The sequence below is a fragment of the Leptodactylus fuscus genome, chromosome 8 (assembly GCF_031893055.1).
Source record: "Leptodactylus fuscus isolate aLepFus1 chromosome 8, aLepFus1.hap2, whole genome shotgun sequence".
NCBI classification, from domain to species: domain Eukaryota; kingdom Metazoa; phylum Chordata; class Amphibia; order Anura; family Leptodactylidae; genus Leptodactylus; species Leptodactylus fuscus.
Genome location: NC_134272.1, coordinates 46,885,531 through 46,907,548, shown reverse-complemented (window position 1 = coordinate 46,907,548; position 22,018 = coordinate 46,885,531). Strand labels below are relative to the sequence as shown.

The 22,018-nt window shown below is 42.7% G+C and overlaps 1 protein-coding gene across 3 annotated transcripts in view; it reads right to left on the bottom strand.

The window, feature by feature from the left end:
• Positions 1 to 18,262, bottom strand: part of LOC142217309 (multidrug resistance-associated protein 1-like) — an 89,664-nt gene extending 71,402 nt beyond the window's left edge. For all 3 annotated transcript variants that reach the window (XR_012717379.1, XM_075285504.1, XM_075285505.1), the window contains exon 1: positions 18,110 to 18,262. Coding sequence is in view for 2 of the 3 variants with exons in the window: in XM_075285504.1 (XP_075141605.1) it covers positions 18,110 to 18,151 (42 nt within the window). In the remaining variant the exon portion in view is untranslated. The remainder of the gene's footprint in view (positions 1 to 18,109) is intronic.
• Positions 18,263 to 22,018: the final 3,756 nt, after the last annotated feature.

The window sequence follows — 22,018 nt, the reverse complement described above, 5'->3', positions numbered from 1 at the left end:
GTTCATTGACTCTGGAATAGGAATAGAGACGTTTATAGGCGCTCCATAAAACTGATGAAATGTAACTTGGATAATAGGAATCTCACACAGACAAGCGGTTTCACACGCACATGAGCACAGCCAGGAAATATTGCAAAATTGTCTGTATGGCAAGAAAATCAAATTGCTCACATCTAAAGAACCAAATCCATTCCCCCTTTGCCGAGCTGTTTAACCTTTGCCTGCAGGTGATTGAAACACGTAAAGCAGTGACTACAGTTACTGCATGTTATAACCATCAGCCAGAAGGAAGTATAGGGTTACAGGAATGAAAGGTATTGTCAAGGAAAACAAAAGCGTACCAATGAATATACTGCACAAGCTTTATTTCTAATACATAGCCAGGTCCTACAAAGGGCTGCAGATTACCCTTTGCAGAACACAATGGGGAATGATAGAAATGTTGCTCCACTGCCTTCCTTGCTACAGCTCTCTGTCACACGACCAGCTGTAGGCCCATAGAGTAGAATGAAGATGGAGAACAACGGAATTGGTTACATCAAATTCAGCCGGTGTGGGAGCAGGGAAGGCAGCGGACACAGAGTTCTAGCACCCCGCTGCACGGCAAGAACTGGGGCTCTAGGAGACTTGGCTATATACTAGCAATAAAGTTTATCCAGCGCAGGGAATGCCTTGGTAAGCTTTATGTCTCTATGTGGTAGAGGAAAGCAGAAAACAGACTCTATTGCTAAGCCCTGGTCCACCGTAATTCATAATGGCATAGTCTCAGGAACATGTCAGGACTCAGCTTTTTTTTTTCTGGCTAATTCTTTATAATATTATACAACTGAATACATCCCTAGGTCTTACTTGCACCCCCGGCACCTGAAGTGCAATATACAACAGAGCAGAGTTCCACATTGTGGACCAATTTACATTACTATAATAATTACTGTAATATTTTGGGTTGGCCTAAAGTTGAAAAATACACCAACCATCATGCAATCCAGAATGGAAAAGCTTCATTTACTTAGCCAAAAATAATAACACAAGATATCACGTATGTAGATCGTACTGGAAGAAAAACAGAGTCATTACCAGGCAACACCCCTGGGCACAAGCAGCCTCGTGATAGCTTAGTTTAGCAGGACATCAGAGCGCCATGTCCTTACCTGACCCCCTTCAAGCCATACTAGGTTGCTGTAAGGGGAATATCCACTACGCAATTTCTGGATAACCTTCCCTACTTCTAATAATAGGATTAGGCAACATGTCATCCTTTAGCATGGTTGTATACACAGGAGGAGCAAGAAAAGGTGAAAAATAATAAACTAATAGCAAAAAATACAAACTCAATCCATATACAAGTCCCTCTCGCCTTGTGCTATATTAGTATCAAATATGGACATACTCAAGTGCTGATGTTAAAAATAGAAGAGAATGTAATCATATTATCATCGCCGGCTGAGAAGTGTTGCTTTAATACCTGAAACGTTGCAGCTGGCTTAGCATATAGGAGAATGGAGTGGGGGGGGGGCACAACATACAGACAACACGCAAACCAACAAGCACATGACATGAACCTGTATGTCACATTATATATTATAATATATAATAATATTACTGTCCAAGATGTTTGGAACAACCTCCCTGCTGAGTTTCTTCAAAAACTGTCTGTAGTGTACATCAAAGTAGTGAAGGAAGGCAAATGGCGGTCACACCAGATATCGATGGGATTCAGATTCCTCTTTTCTTCACTACATTTTATTAAAAAAATATATATTATTATTACACGTCTATTTTGTTTCATAAAAAAAGAGAAGGGAAGGGGAGGATTAACATCACTAGCTAAATGGAAATAAATGGTTTGGTGCTCGACCTCCGGCCTAACCTTACAACTGAACGCTACAGCAAACAGACAGGACCCTACATGGCAGCATGGGTGGAATAAAGACTCTGTAGTAGTAGAGCGTTTCTGAGAACTTCAGGACACACCACTAACATTTTACAGAGACAAACCTGTGTAACATGATGAGTGACACCCTAGGCCTATTAATAGTACTCAGCTCTTCCTAGAAATAGTTTGAGTTTGTTTGCTTACATTGACCTCGTAGGCTGCCGCAGAGTGTATTACTATCTACCAGCTAAAAACGAGAAGTCACAAATCCCAAACCACAAATATGTATCCATCCATGATAAATCCACATGACCTCTTTCTATAGTCACTTCTAGACTCCATATGGAAATCCACAGGGACATATGAACTGACTCCAGTGACATTAACAGGTGAAACACGTACATACAAGTAATAGTCATGTGTAGGAGGCCCTATCCCCAAACTTACCACTGCTCTCACTGAAGTGGATTCAGGGGGATACTCACACCAACATTACTAACATCCATTGCTCTAAACCATCATAGAAGTGACTGCAGACAGGGCCCCTCTGTCTGTGACCATTCACATTCATTCTAAGGTAAAAACATGATGGACACACTTCCTTGTCACAAAAGAAAGTCCTGCAAACACAAAAGCTTTCATCATACGACAGAAGAGAGCTATGGACACAAAATAATGGTAGTGTGAACATACCCTTAGTCAGGTGTGAATAAGGTCTCACTGGCTATTCATATTAGCCTTGTGGTCTCCATTATGAGCTATATCAGATGCATTGATAGAAAAGCCATGGTGCCAGTGTGAACAGCGCCTTACTACTTAAATGAAATCTGGCATGGAACTACACTGGTAAGAACGCAGCTCCATTTTACATTTCCAATGCACAGAGTTAATAATAATGCATGTATCTTGGCACGCGAGAAGAAACAAATGAACATTCCTGTCAGCCACGTGACTGACACCACCAAACTTCCTTCAGGCAAAAGTCACAAAACCCTGTTTATCTGCTGGGGAGAAGCTTTTTTCTTTTCCTATAAAGTTACAGCAAATGCCATGCCACATATAAAACAACAAATATATATATATATATATATATATATATATATATATATATATATATATATATATTAGGCAAGTGGAGGGAAAGGTGGTAGAGGGAAGGTATATCCCATTGAGATGGCTCCTCACCACTAGGTAAATGATGAATCCAGTTCCGGGTGTTGGGTGTAGTCATAGACCCAGGTTCCAAGCTCTGGCCCTGAGTTTTCTTAGAACCCATTTGGAGCCTTAACCCTGTGAAGACAGTAGGGTGTGTGTCTTTCATTACTGCTGCTGCTGCTACTGAAAGCTGAGGACCCAAACCCAGTGTAGCTGGGGAGAACCAGAAGGGCCAGCCTGCTAAGTTTGTGAACTGCATTGCCTTGTGGCTGAAGTAAGCCTTTTCTTTTCCTTTTTTGCTGAAGAAAGCTGTTTATGTTGAATTTTGTGAATTTGCTCCTAATAAACCGAACATCCGTTGAACCTGAAGACCAAGCTTCACGTGTTTTACTTGCCTGACAACCAGCCCCAAGCACCCGCTTTTACAATATATATATATATATATATATATATATATATATATATATATATATAGTTGTCTTCCTATGGCAAGCTCCGAGGATTAGATATCTCGTAAATTGGTATGTACGGGCTTAGTAAAGCAAACATAGTAATGGCCAAGTGTAGCGCTTACGTGTTGACAAAGGATCCCGGTGTGCAAACACATGCGGCACACAGCTGTTCATTCATCGCACACAATGCCAGGCATGGGGAAGTGCGGCCTTCTGCCTTAAAACACTGGTCACCAACTCAAAGAGAACCGGTCACATGGAAAATGCGGATCAGTCTGCAGGCAGCATGCTCTAGAGCAGATTGACGTACAGTTTTGTGTGAAAATATTCAGTATAACCTGTCACTTGTCTATTGAAATCTCTGCTCTTGCAATGCATGAAGTCAAGGAGGCGGAGCCATCAGTGATTGACAGCCGGCTCTGAATCTATTCCCACAAACCTATAGGTCAATCTGATCAGCTGTGAAAATCCTACCTACAGATTACACAACATTCTTCCCCATCAGGTTCCCTTTAAGATCGTCTGATGGAAAATCTGGGTGAAACCATAAAACCAAATGTAATCTATTCATATATTACAGCAAGAGAGCAGACTAGTACGTGGATAATGCTGTATTATAGAACATAATAAATAGTATAAGGCCAGAGGTATACGGGTCGTTACGGTCTGTATAGTGGCCATATTTCCAAGACTGCACGCTGTCCAAAGACCTGAACTCACAATTATCTGAGACACTACAAGTTATCAATGAATTTATGGCAGCTTAGAAAAGTGATCTTGAGGCCCACACCCCTGGTTTCCACACTAGTCCCTATCTGGTTACATCACCATTCTGGAGGACAGAGATACGCCTTATTTATGGAGGAGGCCGGAGCCGCTTTATAAATCAGTCAAACCCTGAGCTAGTCAGGGCCTTTATTAAAGCTGGCGTACGAAACGTCACATGACCCACACTACTCTATGTACAAGCAGAGTTGGTCATATGATCGAAACCTTCAACAATTTAAAGAAGTGCAATTCTGATGAAAACCTTTAGTTTTTTTTTTTTTTGTTTAATGTGGTTCCAACCACACCTCACACAGTGTCTGAATATACTCAGAGATAAAAGACAAATTCTCCCCGAGTGCAGTCTAACATCTACATAAGACTAGCAGAGTGCCAGGCACCGATGCCCTATAAAGTGGGGACCACAAACGTCCATTTATCAGGGCTGGGCTTCTCTTGCCCCCAGTATCCAGTTGGATTGTGGGATTCTCCTTGGATACTATATATTGCAGAACGGACGGGGGTACTGCTAGGATAGCAATTACATATGGATCCCAGCAGACCCCATGGACTGTAATGGATCACATTAAGGGTCCATTGTTTAAAAACTGAAAATGATAGTCAAAAAACGCTCACGTCAGTGGGGCCAATCCAAAAAGCTCACCACTAAATAACAGGCGTATAAATGTCATCAGCACTATCTGTATTTTACGTCGACAGCAATGACAACTTTGGATCTCTGCAAGAACTTTGTGGTTGTCACCCACACGACATGTCCTTTAAGGGCAAGCAGTTGTCTAGAAAGGGCAGAAGTGATTTATTTGGTAGTCTGGAATATTCCCTAGAGAATAATTACAGGAAACAACAGCTTTCACCAAGGTTTCCATTAGGGAATGTAGAAAGTACACACTAGCTGGCCTTGGCAGGTAAAATGCAAAGCTACACTAGAAGGTCAAAGAACTGGCAGCCATGCAGAATATACTGGAATGTTTTCTGCACAGATGAAGCATCAGAAGAGGAACGCACCATACACTGCTCCGCACCCTCAGAAATCTCAGGATAAAAGATTAAGTACAAGAGTTACATGAGGCAAGCAGCTGTACAAGCAGGCAGAGTGCTCAGGAACCAATATACATGCGCCTCAGCCCCTCCACCCCATATTAGTACAATAAGTCTCTGAAATCTCAGATACGTCAACTATTCTGCTTAAAACATGATTAGTTCAGAGAACTTGATATTTCTGATGAACAATCAATGTGGAAACTTAAGAAAAAAAAAAAAAGTGCTGATATGAGCGTATCATGTTAAAATCAATAAGGGTGTACGCTCACGGTGGAGCATCTGTGCGCGACAAAACCATATCATATAGTATAAAATGTACACTCATTGGCAGCAGGCGGTGGGGTTTCGGTCACATGCAGCTGCCGCAACATGAGCATGTCCTCTAAGGTTTGGTGTAGACTAGTTGCTCTCAGAGTGGAAGGTAGCCCTCAATTGTTACTAAAAGGCAACTGGAGAGTCAACTATTCATAGAAGAGGTCCCAAATGTCCATCAGGAGAGGGGGGGGGGGGTCACAACAGTCATAACAGTCTCATGTCGTCCATCTGAAAGGAAAGGATCTTATGCTCCACTTCATGTAATAGGAGTGTGAGTGTTGCACTTTGCTGTCTTTGTTCGTGGTCGGCCCGCGCCAACCAGACTCCCATGGACAGATGGCAAGTTATAATCTTGAGAAAAGCCATGTATTATGCAACATAATAGAGAAGATGATGAAATCTTCACTATCATATAAAGCCAGGAGGGATGCTGAGGTTTTAGGTGTGACCACAAACACTAATCTCTACATCAAAAGCTGTATTAAGATTCAGCTGCACAAGAAAGCAATGAAAGGCAAAGCATAATACCTAAAGAGCTATAGACTCTGTGTAGGATGTCTGTGTGTATTTATTAGAAAAAAAAGCAAAAAACATGTAACTGACAAAATGTAAGAATTTGAGAACTAATCACACCATCCACGTTCAAGGGGGAATCCCACTTGCTCATCTATTCTCAGCAGTCACACAGAAGGGAATGGCCAGAGTCTTATATAGTCAGAAATCCACATTTGGAAGGATAAAGTGGTTGTGTCACAAATGAAACTTGTCCCCCATATCTAAGAATGAGGGTTCCCAAATCCTCCCACCTGTTTGAATGGTGTACAAGTCATGCATGCACCCACATGTTTAAGACTGCTTTGGATCCTTGTGCTTCAGTCACTGCAAACAGAAGGGTAACATCTAACAAGGAACTGCCAAACTCTTCTCGGAAGGATTAGGCCTGCTAATATTGTAAGGGGGTGTTCACACTACTGTTCATAGAGACCATTGCTAGCATTCGTTACAAAATGTTAACAGACACCAACAGAACCATCATAAATCCTGCTGATTTCAATGGGATTTTATCTGTTGTCTATTTACACCAAATCCATCACGTCAGTTTTTTTTCCACAGACATATAAACCCGGGGGGACGGGACTTGTGTCCATTCAAAATAACAGACCTATGATGACAGCAAATGTCCATTAATTTTTTTTTTATTTTTTAACATGAATGTCTATGGCTAATGGACAGTCACAGGCAGGTGTCCAATGGTAGTGTGAATGCCCCCTAAAGCTTGCCATACACTATTCCTACCAATTCAGAATGGAGTTGTAAAAAGTTTATCAAGTCTGGCTTCAAATTAAAATTATTATTTTTCATTAAGTTATATAAAAAAAATAATATTTGATTTGAATATTTTAATCTTTTTGATAGATTAGAGGATTTTTACTGCTACTTTGTGACCATGACTGTCAGCAGTTTATGAAGGAACCAGAGTCAGGCTGTGGAAAAAAAAAATCGGGGAGTCGGTGATTTGGCCTACCAATTCCACAGTCCTGGATATCAGGGGAAAGAAGGATATGAATTGCCAAATGTCCAGCCACCTGTTAAAAACACAAAAATTAGCCAATGGCCATTCTTGGCATCCTTGTGCCTAATAACCCCTTGGTGTAAATCACAACCTCTACAAGTCTCTTTCATTCCTCACTCTCAGTCTGTAACTACTGGCTAATACCGCCTTATCAGCAGCTGTAATATACTACTAGATAACCATTTCACACCCGTCCCAAGGCCAAACAGTAGCCACAGAAGCAGGTCTGCTCTAATCATTGACAGAGCACAGGTCACCTCTGTACAGATTCATGTCCCAGTAAAACTAAGTCTAGCTCAGGCAACTCCCTATAGTTTAGATTAGCAACCCAGGCTAACAGCAGAAGGTTATGATGTTTCTGACATGCGGTTTCTGACTTCCTCCAGCTACTAGTCACATTGATACCATGCTCACACACCCAGTCCGGGACAAGAACAGGTTTCAAACATTTCACTTACTGTATAAAGAGGAAAAGGAGTACAAGACAACTAAGGGTTAGTTCACAGATGCGTTTGGTAAGCCGACTAAGGAGTTCCTCCCCCCCCCCCCTCCGAACAAAGAATGTATTACCAAACACATTGGCAAGCAGTGTGCAGGGAAAGCACACGGACCCCATAGACTATAATGGGGTCCATGTGCTCTCCACACGGAACATGCGGACAGAAAAGTAGATTGTGCGGAAAGCACATGGACCCCATTATAGTCTATGGGGTCCGTGTGTTTTCACTGCACACCGCTTGCCAGTGCGTTCGGTAGTTCGTTCAGGGGATTACCAAAACGGAATACCAAATGCAGATGTGAACTAAGGGTAAGACACAGCTGGAAACAAGGAGCTACCCAGTAAGAAAATCTCTGTACCTGTGGAGCCATAAGGGCTAGTTCACACAGTTTTTTTTGCAGGCGGATTTTGACGCAGAATCTACCTATAGCAGGAAAAAGCAGTAAGATGCCCCTTTCTCCCACGGATTCCGCGGCTGAGACAGCCGTGGCGTGAGACTCACTCCTGATTAGGCCCATTAATGTGGGCCTAATCAGGAACGGGATACTGCGACGGGATGCCAAGGCACTGCATCGGCATCCCGTCATGGCTAGCTGCACGGAAAGTTCACAAGCAGATGCCTCTATGTAGTGCTGCATTTCAAAGAAATTCTCTGTAGGGGAACCATTTCGCAGCATTGATTTGGGATGATGCATGGCAGCTTTTTTCTGTTATGTACAAATGAAAACAGAGGCACAGGTGCAGTAAGGCTGCACATACTACTATGGGCAATATAGTACAGATGCATATTATGGTTGTGGGTGTGATGTCTAAAGGAGGAATGGAGGAAGCACATTAAAAAAAACAGTCCCCATTCCCACTGACTTCACTACCCTGATTGGTAAGAGGCTGATTCACCGCAGGTAAAGCACAGAGGCTGAAGCTCCACGTTGCAGAAATGCAGCTTTTTTTTTGTTGCCGATTTTCTGTAAATTTTTTGAGCCAAAGTGAAGAATGGCTTGAGCAGAAGGGAGAAGTATAACAACGTCCTATATATTTACTATTCCTGTTGGAGCCATTCATGGCTTAAAAAATAAATAAAATTTGCAACAAAACAAAACAAAAAAAAGCTGCATTTCCGCAACATGGGGCTTTAGCCTTAGAGGGGTTTTAGGCCCCAACCGTTTATATACTGGCTAGGTCTTTAGTAACTGATCAGAGGGGGTCTGACCTACACGGATCATCTAATCTGGCCACCTCCATGTGCTGAAAACTACTACTGTGGATAGGCCTGGAAGAAGCTCTGCTCCTACTAAGGGAACAGGCGCAGAGCTGCAGCCCTGTTTACTGTATAGCAGTGGTGCTGGGGTACTGCAGGAAGTACTATCTAGAAGGCTAAGGCCTCACATAGCATCCTGCAACGCATTTTGGTTTTTCCCACAACACTTTTCACAGACCATTTCTGTAGACATAATTGATTTTGGAAATCGCAGCATTTCCGCTGTGTGTGTTTTTCTGCAAAGTGTGAGAGGGATTCACTAGAATTCCATTCACTTTGCTGTGACTGTAAAACACTGTGGGCAAACCGGGGTGTACACACCACGAGGGGTCCTGGCCTAAAAAAGGGGTTTTCCGGGCCCAAATTGAAATTTTCATACTGATGACTTCTCCACAGAAGAATGGTGGTTCTGGTGAACCGCAGCGCCACCCATCAACTAGCAGCTTCCAACACAGAGTCCCCGACACATTACATTCTGATGACCTTTCACAAGGTAGATCATTAGTATGAAAATTTGACTAGAAAACTCCTATAGGCAGAACGCTGCGGGAAAAATACGCAGTGGTAGTACCTCATTTTTCTGCTGAATTTCTCTCTGTGGATTTTCTTTCCTTAATAAAACTATAGAAAAAAAAAGCATTTCCACAGGTATAATTGAAAAGATGCGTTTTTCTTTTCTGTAGCGTTTCCGCAATGTGGGGCTTTAGCCTTAAGCAGCCACCTTCACTGCACATTACAGACGACAACAGAAGTCTCAACAGAATCAGAAAATAAAATATATAAAAACTCACATTATCAAATCACTACAATACAAAAAACACCACACACAAATAAACCTGAGGCTTCAGAGTTCACAGATTTCTGCACTTTAGTGCCATAGCCAGACATGTAGCAACAAACAGAACACTTATACTTCTTTCCACGAGCCGTCTCCTATCCCATTAGAGAAGAATCACCAGCCCACAATGTAACCGGGTCGCCTGCAGTAAGAACACATTTTATGGATTACATGAGTCACGTCTAATCCCTCCGTCCATTACAACTTTGCTTTAGAACAAGTTTGCCAAAGTATCATATTTCTAGTTAGGAAAACTAGACAATAATGGAGATTTCCTCAGAAATTCCAGCAGTGGCAGCCAAGAACACAGACACAAACTAATTTTATGAGGTATTTTGCACAACCCATAGGAATCAATGGAAATTCTTTCCGGTAAATACCTTGACAATTGTATGCAAGTCATACAAAAGCTTACTCAAATCCTATAGCTGAAGGTTTGTCAATAGTTTAAGGGGTCACTCCACCAATAACTGAAGTCTCCTGTGTGCTCCATTTATAAATTCCATGTGTCAGTCAGTCTGTTCTTCTTCCTACGGCTTCTATCCCTGTAAATCACAGTACGACAAGGCAGAGTAAGTGTAGATGTGACTTCAGTGAGATGCTCTACGTCAGTCTATGAAGATGTGTGTGACCCTTCTGAATGGGGACAAAGTCCTAAGACAGTTACTACTGATGAGGAGACAGCTCCTGTCATACAGTTATATTATGGGCCATCCTTAGGATATGCCATAAATATCAGATCAGTGGGGAGCCGACAGTCAGCTCCTATAGCTGATTGGAGTGGGAGCTGCTCCCAGCACCCATACTATACTGGACAGCCCCTTTAACAGAGCTTACTTAAACGCTATATTATTGGGAAAGTATAAAACAGATATGGCAGGAGAGCGGACAGGTCCACGTTATAAGCTCCTCTGGGACAATCTTGCTGTTCAGGTTTATTACACTCAGTCTTGCAATAGAGGTCTCAGGGCCTGCTTTGTATGCGTGTAGGTTTGTCTTTAAACATGCATGTCCATACTGAACAGTCTAGGAGTTTGTTGATCAGGGACTGAGCTGCAGCACCATGTAAATTAGACTTGGTGGGAAATAAAAGTCATGGCCCCAATTATATAGCCAATTATCTATTAGTATAACATCTGCATGAACAAGAGGGCCACTTGCTAAAGGGTTTAATTCGAGGGCAAGCTTCTGAGCATAGAAACACCATCTCCTCCCTCCATCCTATATGGACCTGATAGACATTCCTACCTGAACCTGCTAAAAATAACCAGCCCCATCTTTCATTAGAAGCGTCCCAGACGGGAGCTGTGTATGATAACAGGGCAGTAGAAGTGCATTGACATAGAGCGAGGCTCAGAGGCATCATTGCAGCGCTAGCTCAGCATCCACCCTACCCAGCACTTTCTAGAGCAGCTTTCATCTTCACTTGTTTTTCAAAGACCACAACTACAGGAATTTCACCATCTGACAAAACCCACGCCAGATGTCAATAGTGTGGCCTGCAAAAGGCACACAGGGCAAAAACAGAAATCTGTACATGGCATGCAGGAATTGTACTTACAAGGTTCTCCAGATACCGAGAAACCTGCTTTACTGCAATGACCCAATACACTTTTATTGGCATTTCAGATATGGAGTACTATGAAAGTATTCCTGGCTCTATTTCAGTTTCCTTTCCCTAACAACGTAACTTTAAACCACGCTCCTACTGGAATAAACCAGGAATTACATAAACGGCACTTTCTAATATATTCTTCATGGAAGCAAACTTGGTGCAGAGGGATACATGCAAAGCCATGGGCATGGACCCTGTAGAGTAGCAAAGTGTCTCTATAGGCCAGCACTACAAATCTATAGGCACGTCACATGTCATTAAATGGTGAAGATTACTCAAGTCATACAGCTTCAGTTACATAACCTTTTCTATTAAAAGATGGCTGGACCATTGTGACAAACAAGCCCTCTGATCTCGTGTCCCCCTATCACCTCATAGACTGTAAGCTTTTGCGAGCAAGGCCCTCACATCTATTGTGTAAAATGTTTATTTCTTTGTCACATTGTAATGTCTGATATTGTCTGTTTATGTGTCCTCTGATTTCTGAAGTGCTATGGAATAGGTTGGCACTATATAAATAATATTTACTATTAATTCTTGGTGTATGAATCTATAAATAAACTAAAAAGCTCAACAAAATACAGATGTGTTAGAATTATAGACTAATATAACAGACTTGTAAGCCATTCATGTATATAGCATGTTATAGGCTAAGTTGCTTGACAATCAGTGCACCCAGGTTTAAGAAGCCATCATGTGATCAAGGAATACCAGAGATGAAAAGCTGTGAGGCTGATAACATAATGAAGATATGGGTCTATAGGAGGCTAACACATACTACATATACACATATTACATACATGTGTAGTATGGAAGAAGAAGAAGATACTTTAACAACCAAATAAGTTGCTGAATATCAGTAACCAGCCTTGGTCACGAGGATCTATAGCAATGCTTCAGGCTTTTACTCCCTTCATCAGGCAAAAGGCATGACAGGTCGCGTGTACAGGAGACAGATTGGGGTCAACTAGGTCAAGGCTCAAGTGTGTACAAACCACACATAAGCTTGACCCAGATGACCCCTCTGTGTTTCCTGTACACTTGACCTACCAAGTTTTTTATAACTGTGGAAAGACATAAAAGTCCATAATGTTGCTATACATGCTCCTGACTAACACTGCTTACTGATAGTCAACAATTTATTTGGCTCTGAGTATTCTGAGGTTGTTCAATAAAATCAGTCCTGTCCTATCTTCTACTGTTTATATACTACACATGGCCCTGAATTTGGGTCAATTTTGAGTGGAGAAAAAAAAAACAAAAAACCACTGACTTCAAAATAAAATGATTTACCGTATTTTCAACTCAATGTCATTAATAATACTATATAAGTAACTAGGGCCATAGTTTATTGCATATTTGCTTTAATATTATTTTCATCACTGGCTTTAGGAGGGTTATTATCGCGGCATTGAATTCAGCACACTGTCCAATGATTTAAATGGTGGGAATTGTTATATTATCTGTTAGTTTCTGTGTTTGTCATGTCCATCACAAGTCCATTCCCTATACCATCTGTATAACAACAGATGATAACAGATTAATTTGCATCAATTTTTACTATATTTTAAAAGATCTATTTAATGGACCCTTTAACATGCTGCAAGTCCTGAGCCACACGTGGTTGGCATCAGTGGTGGCTGGAAAGGACCTGGTGAAGGCACAGATCGCAGATCTGTTGGCCTTCTGAGTCAGGACCAATTTTAGATGGAGGTCGGATTATATATTATAATTATCAGATGGTAGATAGTTTGTCACATTTAGCGCCCATTCCCACGGAGTTACGTGGCGCTGATTCTGACACGTAAAGACGTGTCAAAGTGAGTGCTTCAAAAGAGAATCTCATTGACTTCAATGGGTTCTGTTTAACGCGCGTAACACATTGAAATCAATGGGTTAAAAAGCCTCCCATTGATTTCAAAGTGTAGCCTGCGTTAAGACGGAACCCATTGAAGTCAATGGTATTCTGTTTAGAAGCGCTCACTCTGACGTGTTTATGTGTCAAAATGAGCGCCGCGTAACTCCGTGGGAACATGCCCTTACTTTCATAGGAATTCAATACCAAGCTTTTTAATGAATTAGAGCTTACTGCGTCACACCCTGGGGACCCATAGGTGTCTGCAGCAGAGTATCATACACAGATGTGAACTTGGTCTCAGCCATTTACGAAGGAGTTGGAGTCTGACTGACTCCTCTAGTTTTTCATATTAGGGCCACTTCACACGGCGTAAGCGCTCGGCTCATTCCGAGCCGTACACGTGAGCGCTTCTAAACACTTCCCATTCACTTCAATGGGAGCGCTCGTAAAGCCGGCTTTACGCGCGCTCCCATTGAAGTGAATGGGAAGTGTGTGTTAAGTGTTAAGTCATCAGGGACTGCCAGTGAGATTTTCTGGAAATTGGATGTGGCACTGAGCTGTGACTTATAAGGGCCCGTTCACACAGACACAGAGGGGGCAGATTATGGGGCGGAATCGACGTCATAATCTGCCCCCTCACAATGGTGGTCTATGGAGACCGCTAGCATTCGTTTTTCCGCTAGCGTTTTTTTGCCGCTAGCGGAAAGAAGAAGCAACAGGACCTTTCTTGAGGCGGATTCCACCTCAAGAAGTCAATATAAGTGAATGGGAGGTGGAAACCGCCTAGATCCCATAAAGCATGCATGAACATAGCCTGTGGTTCCAGAAGCAAAATTATAGATGCCGTCTACCTGGCTGCTGAGATTTGTCCATGAGAGCCACAAAAGATAGAAAAAGAAAAATGAGGGTTTCCAGAATCAAAAGATAAGTGTTTTAGGTTGTGCATCTCTCTGGCTCAAGAACAATAAAATTCCTTACACTTTTTTTTTTTTTTTTTTTTTTTTTTAAAAAGTGGCGCCCCAAGGGAAAAAAAAACTGGGGTGGGGGCGAACGTTTTATATACTAGCCGGTTCCAATTCTGCCTTTTCGTATGAAAACAATAACGTGGACAAAACCCAGCATGCATCACAATTGGTACAGAGGTGAAGAATCAAGGCAGGCTTTATATTACTAAGCCCAACCTTTGCGCCAATATTTTTTTTTTATCACACCAAAGAATTACATTGGTGGCATCAGGTAACCGCCGGCATCAAGAGGAGGCAAACTACATTAAAGGCAGTCTCCAGGAACACCATATTGTGGCTGCAGGACTTGTGTCGGGGCTGTGGACTCTGATTTACTAAACTCCATCTACCTGCACGATGCCTATTTTCATTTAAATTAAAGGGATGAATATGCGATACCCTGAACCACATGTAGACAATGAGTAGGTAGACAGGCCAAGTCTGTAATCCCATCACTAAGTAGACAGCATACAGCTAGATGGACTGTTGCAAAAAAAAAAAAAAAATAGGATGGCGTACTCGCCTAGTCCTGCATTAGGCGGGTGCCACAAGTCATGGGTCCACTGACTTCCTTGTTTCTCTGCAATATCACAAGTAATGTAAGTGACTGTGATTGCATTCATGAGTTGCCACTACAGTGACACATACTCAAAAGCAATCGTTTTTCACAACTGAAAGTAACAACCGCAACAACTTCAGGGTCACAATATGATCTCATTCACTTACGACACCGATACCACAGATTTATATTTTTTTTAATCTTCTGGCCAAAATTGCCATGTAAGCTCCTGCCTTACACAGTCAAATGTACACCATGTAGGGTTTGGTTTCCCAGGAGTTGGCGCGGTCACTGACTTTACTGAACTGTTGGGTGTACCAGCAAGAGGCCACTATGTGATCAGCTTATTTGGACCCTTAGCGATTGTCGAACACAAAATTGACAGCTCTTGTGTATCATGCAATTGCTTTGTGTACATAGGAGCTTGTGAACATGGCTATACGAAGTTATGAAAGAGTGAGAAGTCTACAAGCGTCATTGCAGACTATAGAGACCTGTGTACAGCAAGTGCATGACCCTGTGACTGATAGACTGCAGCCATGCCAAAACATGATTCAACATTTTCCTAACAGGAAAACCATTCACGGGATACGGCAATCCGACTTTCAACTCCAAACAAGGGACACACTTTGTACATATACAACAGAGAAGAGCCAAGTCTCTGCACAAGAGCAGTTCCCACCAACTTCAACAACGTTTACTTAGACTGTGACTCATGGATTCTCCTTACAAGTTTACAAAGTAAAGGGTCCAGCAAACAAACAAATATGCAAACTTCAGATACATACAAAGAAATAACAATGACAAAATCCACAGTGTGACCTCACCAGTCTCATTCATAGCACTTCTGACTCACTGGTCTCATATTTGTTGTCCCTGGCACATTTAGGGACCCGAGGTCCAACACATGTAAAGCTGAAGAGTACTGGTCCAGTTTCAGTGAAGAGCTGAGCAGACCCCGAGATTAGCAGTATTCAGGTAGGTATAGCTTTTCAGTTGGGGCCCATAGACAGCAGTATGACAGGGCTATTTAGGACACTAAGGGCTGGTTCGCATAAAACCACATGTACATTAATGTAGGCATTACCATCTGAACATCTAATTTGTATGAGACTGTCCTACATTTACTCTGACAGCAGATGTTAGACTACAGTCATATCTGCGGCAGAGTCTCCGTCAAAAACAGTCGGGGAAGAGAGTCCTGCCGGCCTAACTTTTTCTTCTGGTGACTTCAGAATCAGAAAACGAACAACAGAAGTATCAGATTATAGTGAACGGGGTCCCTCAGAATCCATCGCTGTCTGTATCCTGGACCTGCGACAGACCAGAGGAATGGATAGGGCAATGTTGATGCGCAGTGTAAAGTTAATAGGAGAGTGGGCTGATGGATTTTAATATGCTCAATCCTTTTGTTCTCAGAAAAGGCAAGCTCACACCAGATGTGTCTTAGGTGCATATTGATGGGTCGAAAAAGAGAGAGGCTGGCCAAATGAGCGTTCTGGCAACAGCTATATAAGAGTATGGCTAGCTTTAGTTTCCTAATATAGTGCCATATAAAGACTATATAATATGGAATACAAATCATCAGAGCAATCTGGAGACACTAAATGAGAGAGGAACGCTAAAAAAAGTGAGCTCAGGACTCTAGAGATTAAAATACACTATAAGGGGGCATTCACACTACGTATACTGAAGCTTATTCTGAACGTAAAACACGTTCAGAATAAGCGGCGTATAAAGCAGCTCCATTCATTTCTATGGGAGCTGACATACGAGCGCTCCCCATAGAAATGAATGGGCTGCTTCTTTCACTGCGAGCAGTCCCATTGAAGTGAATGGGAAGTGCCGGCGTGTACGGCTCGGCATGAGCAGAGCTTGCCGTATACGCCGGCACTTCCCATTCACTTCAATGGGAGTGCTCGCAGTGAAAGAAGCAGCCCATTCATTTCTATGGGGAGCGCTCGTATGTCGGCTCCCATAGAAATGAATGGAGCTGCTTTATACGCCGCTTATTCTGAACGTGTTTTACGTTCAGAATAAGCTTCAGGAAACGTAGTGTGAATGCACCCTAAATCAGCAACAGCTTCCCAAAATCATGCTATATAGACTGCACAACATAAGATACAACCCCTCAGACCACACTGGTTTTGGAGATGGTCCTGAACATCCACTAGCGCAGGGGTTCTCAAACTGCAGCCCGAGGGCCACATGCGGCCCTCCAAGCACTTCTGTCTGGCCCCGCCAACAACGCCGGCAGGCGTGCATTTATAATGAAGCTCCTGGGGAGCTTGGGCCAGGCCATGGAGCGCACTTCACTTTACCTATTGGAGGGCACCGCTCCCGATGTCTGTGCGATTTACTCTGCCTCCGGCCCACTATTTAAAAAGTTTGAGGACCCCTGCACTAGCGGGTTTTAACAGTTTCAGCAAAAACCACATCAGGGTTTTCCCGCCTCCCATTCACTTCCATGGGATTTACAAGGCAGAATACACCTGAAGGTAGTTCAGGGCGCTCGGTTTTCCTTCAAACAATAAGAAAATGAGCCCTTTGAAGCAATAAGGACATTGCTTCAAGGAGGTAACAGCAACGCCCTCATTGCGCCAAAGAGCTGATTTGTAAATTAGGGATATCTTGGTAATGGAGGGAGCGATTCCAAAGAGGAAACCACTGTTGGATTCAGGTGACGCCAACCTGTGGACATGCCGGGCCCTGGTGACAGACTCCCTTACACATCCACCATATACACACTACATACGTCACAAAGATGGCAGCGTGGCTCCCTACAGATTTACCTAGAAAAGTGCAAGAGGAAGTACAGTAAAGTTGTGCAGCCAGTCCTCGGGATCAGTCTGCGCCAGATATGCAAATGGCCAAAGGCTTGTGCGCAGTCAGTGCTGTATGTGGCCACTTGGCAGTGGTAACATGGGTTATATACATGCCCAAACAATGCCACATTCTGAGGCATACAACAATTTTCTTTATATGACTAGAAAAAGGCGTTGCCACATATGCAAAAAGATATTTAGCAAACGCATAGTGTGAACAGGACCGGAGTCATTTTGAGGGCTATCCCTGAAGACAAACCGGCTTTAATAGTAATAACATGGTTGTACTTCAGAGAACACCCAGCAAGAGTCACCAAGCACAGCCTGCCCCAAATACGGAGAGAGCTGGAGAAATGAAACTACGTTACACCCAGCACACACCATAAAACGTCACCCGAGTGCCCGGCTGGGCGGAATAAAGGGCACAAGCTGGAGCAAAGCCGCCCGCCTCTTACCCAGAAGCGCTCGCTGCCGTCATAGCTGCAGAAGGTTTCCATGCCGGGGCAGCGGGAGGGTCCTCCGGGGTAGCCGGCTCCGGGGCAGCTCAGGGAGACACAAGCAGGAGATCTCCTACATAACAGCGCGTCGCCTGCCACTGCCGGCTCACACAGCGCTCATTGGCTGCTTCCCGGCCGCTACTGGATGCTGAGGGAGCTGATTGGCTAACACGCGGCGTTTTCCGGCTCGCTTATTGGCTGCACATCACGCCGAACGCCTGGTGACGAAGGCAGAGAATATCTCGTGTTACACGGCCGCAGAGCGGGGGCATGTGTCCCGTGGTGTAACAGGCGCCGGTGCTACATCTCACAGGACTACACCTGACAGGTTGATACCTTATAGTGCTGCACCTTACAGAGTTATACACCTCACTGTACTACAACCCACAGGGCTATACCTCATAGTGCTACATCTCATGGGGTTATACCTCATAGTGCTAAACCTCACAGGGCTATATCTTATAATACACCTCACAGTAATACAACCCGCAGGGCTATGCCTCATAAAGCTACATCCCACATCAATATACACGTCACAGTACTGTACCCACAAGGGTATACCCGAAATTGCTACACCGCACAGTAATACCTATAGTGCTACACCGCACAGTAATACCTATAGTGCTACACCGCACAGTAATACCTATAGTGCTACACCGCACAGTAATACCTAATAGTGCTACACCGCACAGTAATACCTATAGTGCTACACCGCACAGTAATACCTATAGTGCTACACCGCACAGTAATACCTAATAGTGCTACACCGCACAGTGATACCTATAGTGCTACACCGCACAGTAATACCTATAGTGCTACACCGCACAGTAATACCTATAGTGCTACACCGCACAGTAATACCTAATAGTGCTACACCGCACAGTAATACCTAATAGTGCTACACCGCACAGTAATACCTAATAGTGCTACACCGCACAGTGATACCTATAGTGCTACACCGCACAGTAATACCTATAGTGCTACACCGCACAGTAATACCTATAGTGCTACACCGCACAGTAATACCTAATAGTGCTACACCGCACAGTAATACCTATAGTGCTACACCGCACAGTAATACCTATAGTGCTACACCGCACAGTAATACCTATAGTGCTACACCGCACAGTAATACCTAATAGTGCTACACCGCACAGTAATACCTAATAGTGCTACACCGCACAGTAATACCTAATAGTGCTACACCGCACAGTAATACCTAATAGTGCTACACCGCACAGTAATACCTAATAGTGCTACACCGCACAGTAATACCTAATAGTGCTACACCGCACAGTAATACCTATAGTGTTACACCGCACAGTAATACCTAATAGTGCTACACCGCACAGTAATACCTAATAGTGCTACACCGCACAGTAATACCTAATAGTGCTACACCGCACAGTAATACCTAATAGTGCTACACCGCACAGTAATACCTATAGTGTTACACCGCACAGTAATACCTAATAGTGCTACACCGCACAGTAATACCTAATAGTGCTACACCGCACAGTAATACCTATAGTGCTACACCGCACAGTAATACCTATAGTGCTACACCGCACAGTAATACCTATAGTGCTACACCGCACAGTAATACCTAATAGTGCTACACCGCACAGTAATACCTAATAGTGCTACACCGCACAGTAATACCTATAGTGCTACACCGCACAGTAATACCTATAGTGCTACACCGCACAGTAATACCTATAGTGCTACACCGCACAGTAATACCTAATAGTGCTACACCGCACAGTAATACCTAATAGTGCTACACCGCACAGTAATACCTATAGTGCTACACCGCACAGTAATACCTATAGTGCTACACCGCGCAGTAATACCTATAGTGCTACACCGCGCAGTAATACCTATAGTGCTACACCGCACAGTAATACCTAATAGTGCTACACCGCACAGTAATACCTAATAGTGCTACACCACACAGTAATACCTAATAGTGCTACACCGCACAGTAATACCTAATAGTGCTACACCACACAGTAATACCTATAGTGTTACACCACACAGTAATACCTAATAGTGCTACACCGCACAAAGCTATACCAAGTACTTGTACACCTCACAAGGCTATATTTCATAGTGCTACATCTCACAGTTCTGACTGGAAACTTAAAGGGATCCTATCATTGAGAATGAATTTTTTGTCCCTAACACATCAGAATAGCCTTAACCGGTTAAGGACCAGGCCCAGAAGTACATTAAGGACCGGGCCTCTTTTTTCAAAACTGACATGTGTCACTTTAAATGGCAATAACTTTGAGACGCTTTAACTTACACAAGTGATTTTGAAATTGTTTTTTCGTAACACATTATACTTCATGTTAGTGGTAAACACTAATCAATATTTTTGTATTTATTTATAAAAAAACTAGCAAATTTGATGGAAATTTGGAAAAAATTGCAATTTTCAAAATGTGAAATTCTCTGCTTTTCAGGCAGATAGTCATACCATCCAAATACATGAATAAATATTATCTCCCATATCTCTGCTTTATATCGGCATCATCTTTTGATCGTCTTTTAATTCATTTTGGACGTTACAAGGCTTACAAGTGTAACAGCAATTTTCCAGATTTACAAGAAAATTCCTCAAACTAATTTTTTAGGGAACACTTCAGTTCTGAAAGGAATTATAAAGGCCTATATAATAGAAACCCCCATAAATCACCCCATTTTCAAAACTACACCCCTCAAATTATTCAAAACAGCATTTGGGATGTTTGTTAACCCTTTAAGCATTTCATAAGAATAAAAATAATATGGAGGTCAAATTTAGACATTTCATTTTTTTTCACTAATACATTCATTTAGACCTAAAATTAACACATTCACAAAGGGTTAAAGGAGAAAATGCATCTCACATTTTGTTATGCAATTTCTCCCGTGCACAGAAATACCCCACATGTGGGTGTAAACTGATTTTTGGGCACACGGCAGTGCATGGAAGGGAAGGAGCGACACTGGGTGTTTGAACAGCATATTTTGCTGGAATAATTTTCAGGCACCATGTCACATTTGCAGAGCCCTTAGCGTACCAAAACAATGGAAACCCCCCAAAAGTGACCCCATTTTAGAATCTACACCCCTCACGGAATTCATCAAGGGGTATAGTGAGCATTTAGACCGTACAGTTGTTTCACAGATTTTACTAACATTGGAATGTGTAAAAGAAAAATTACTAAAATGTCACTTTATCCCCAAAGTTTTCATTTTCACAAGGGGTTAAAGGAGTAAAAGCCCCCCAAAGTTTGTTAAACAATTTATCCTGAACACGGCAATACCCCATATGTGGCCATATTCTGCTGTATGGGAACATGGCGGGGCTCAGAATGGAAGGAGCGCTATTTTGCTTTTGGATGGCAGATTTTGCTGGAATAATTTTTAGGTGCCATGTCGCATTTGCAGAGCCCCTAGAGAACCAATACAGTGGAAACCCCCTAAAAGTGACCCCATTTTGAAAACTACACCCCCCACAGAACATATCAAAGGGTAGAGTGAGCATTTTGACCCTACAGCTGTTTCACAGATTTTATTAACATTGGGACATGAAAATGAAAATTTACTTTTTTTCCAACAAACTGTCAATTTAGCCCCAAATTTTTCATTTTCACAAGAGGATAAAGGAGAAAAAGCTCCCTAAAGTTCGTTACACAATTTCTCCTGAACACAGAAATGCCCCATATGTGGCCATAATCTACTGTATGGGAACATGGCGGGGCTCAGAATGGAAAGAGCGCTATTTGGCTTTTGAAGGGCAGATTTTGCTGGAATATTTGCAGAGCCCCTAGTGTACCAATAAAGTGGAAACCCCCTAAAAGTGACCCCATTTTGGAA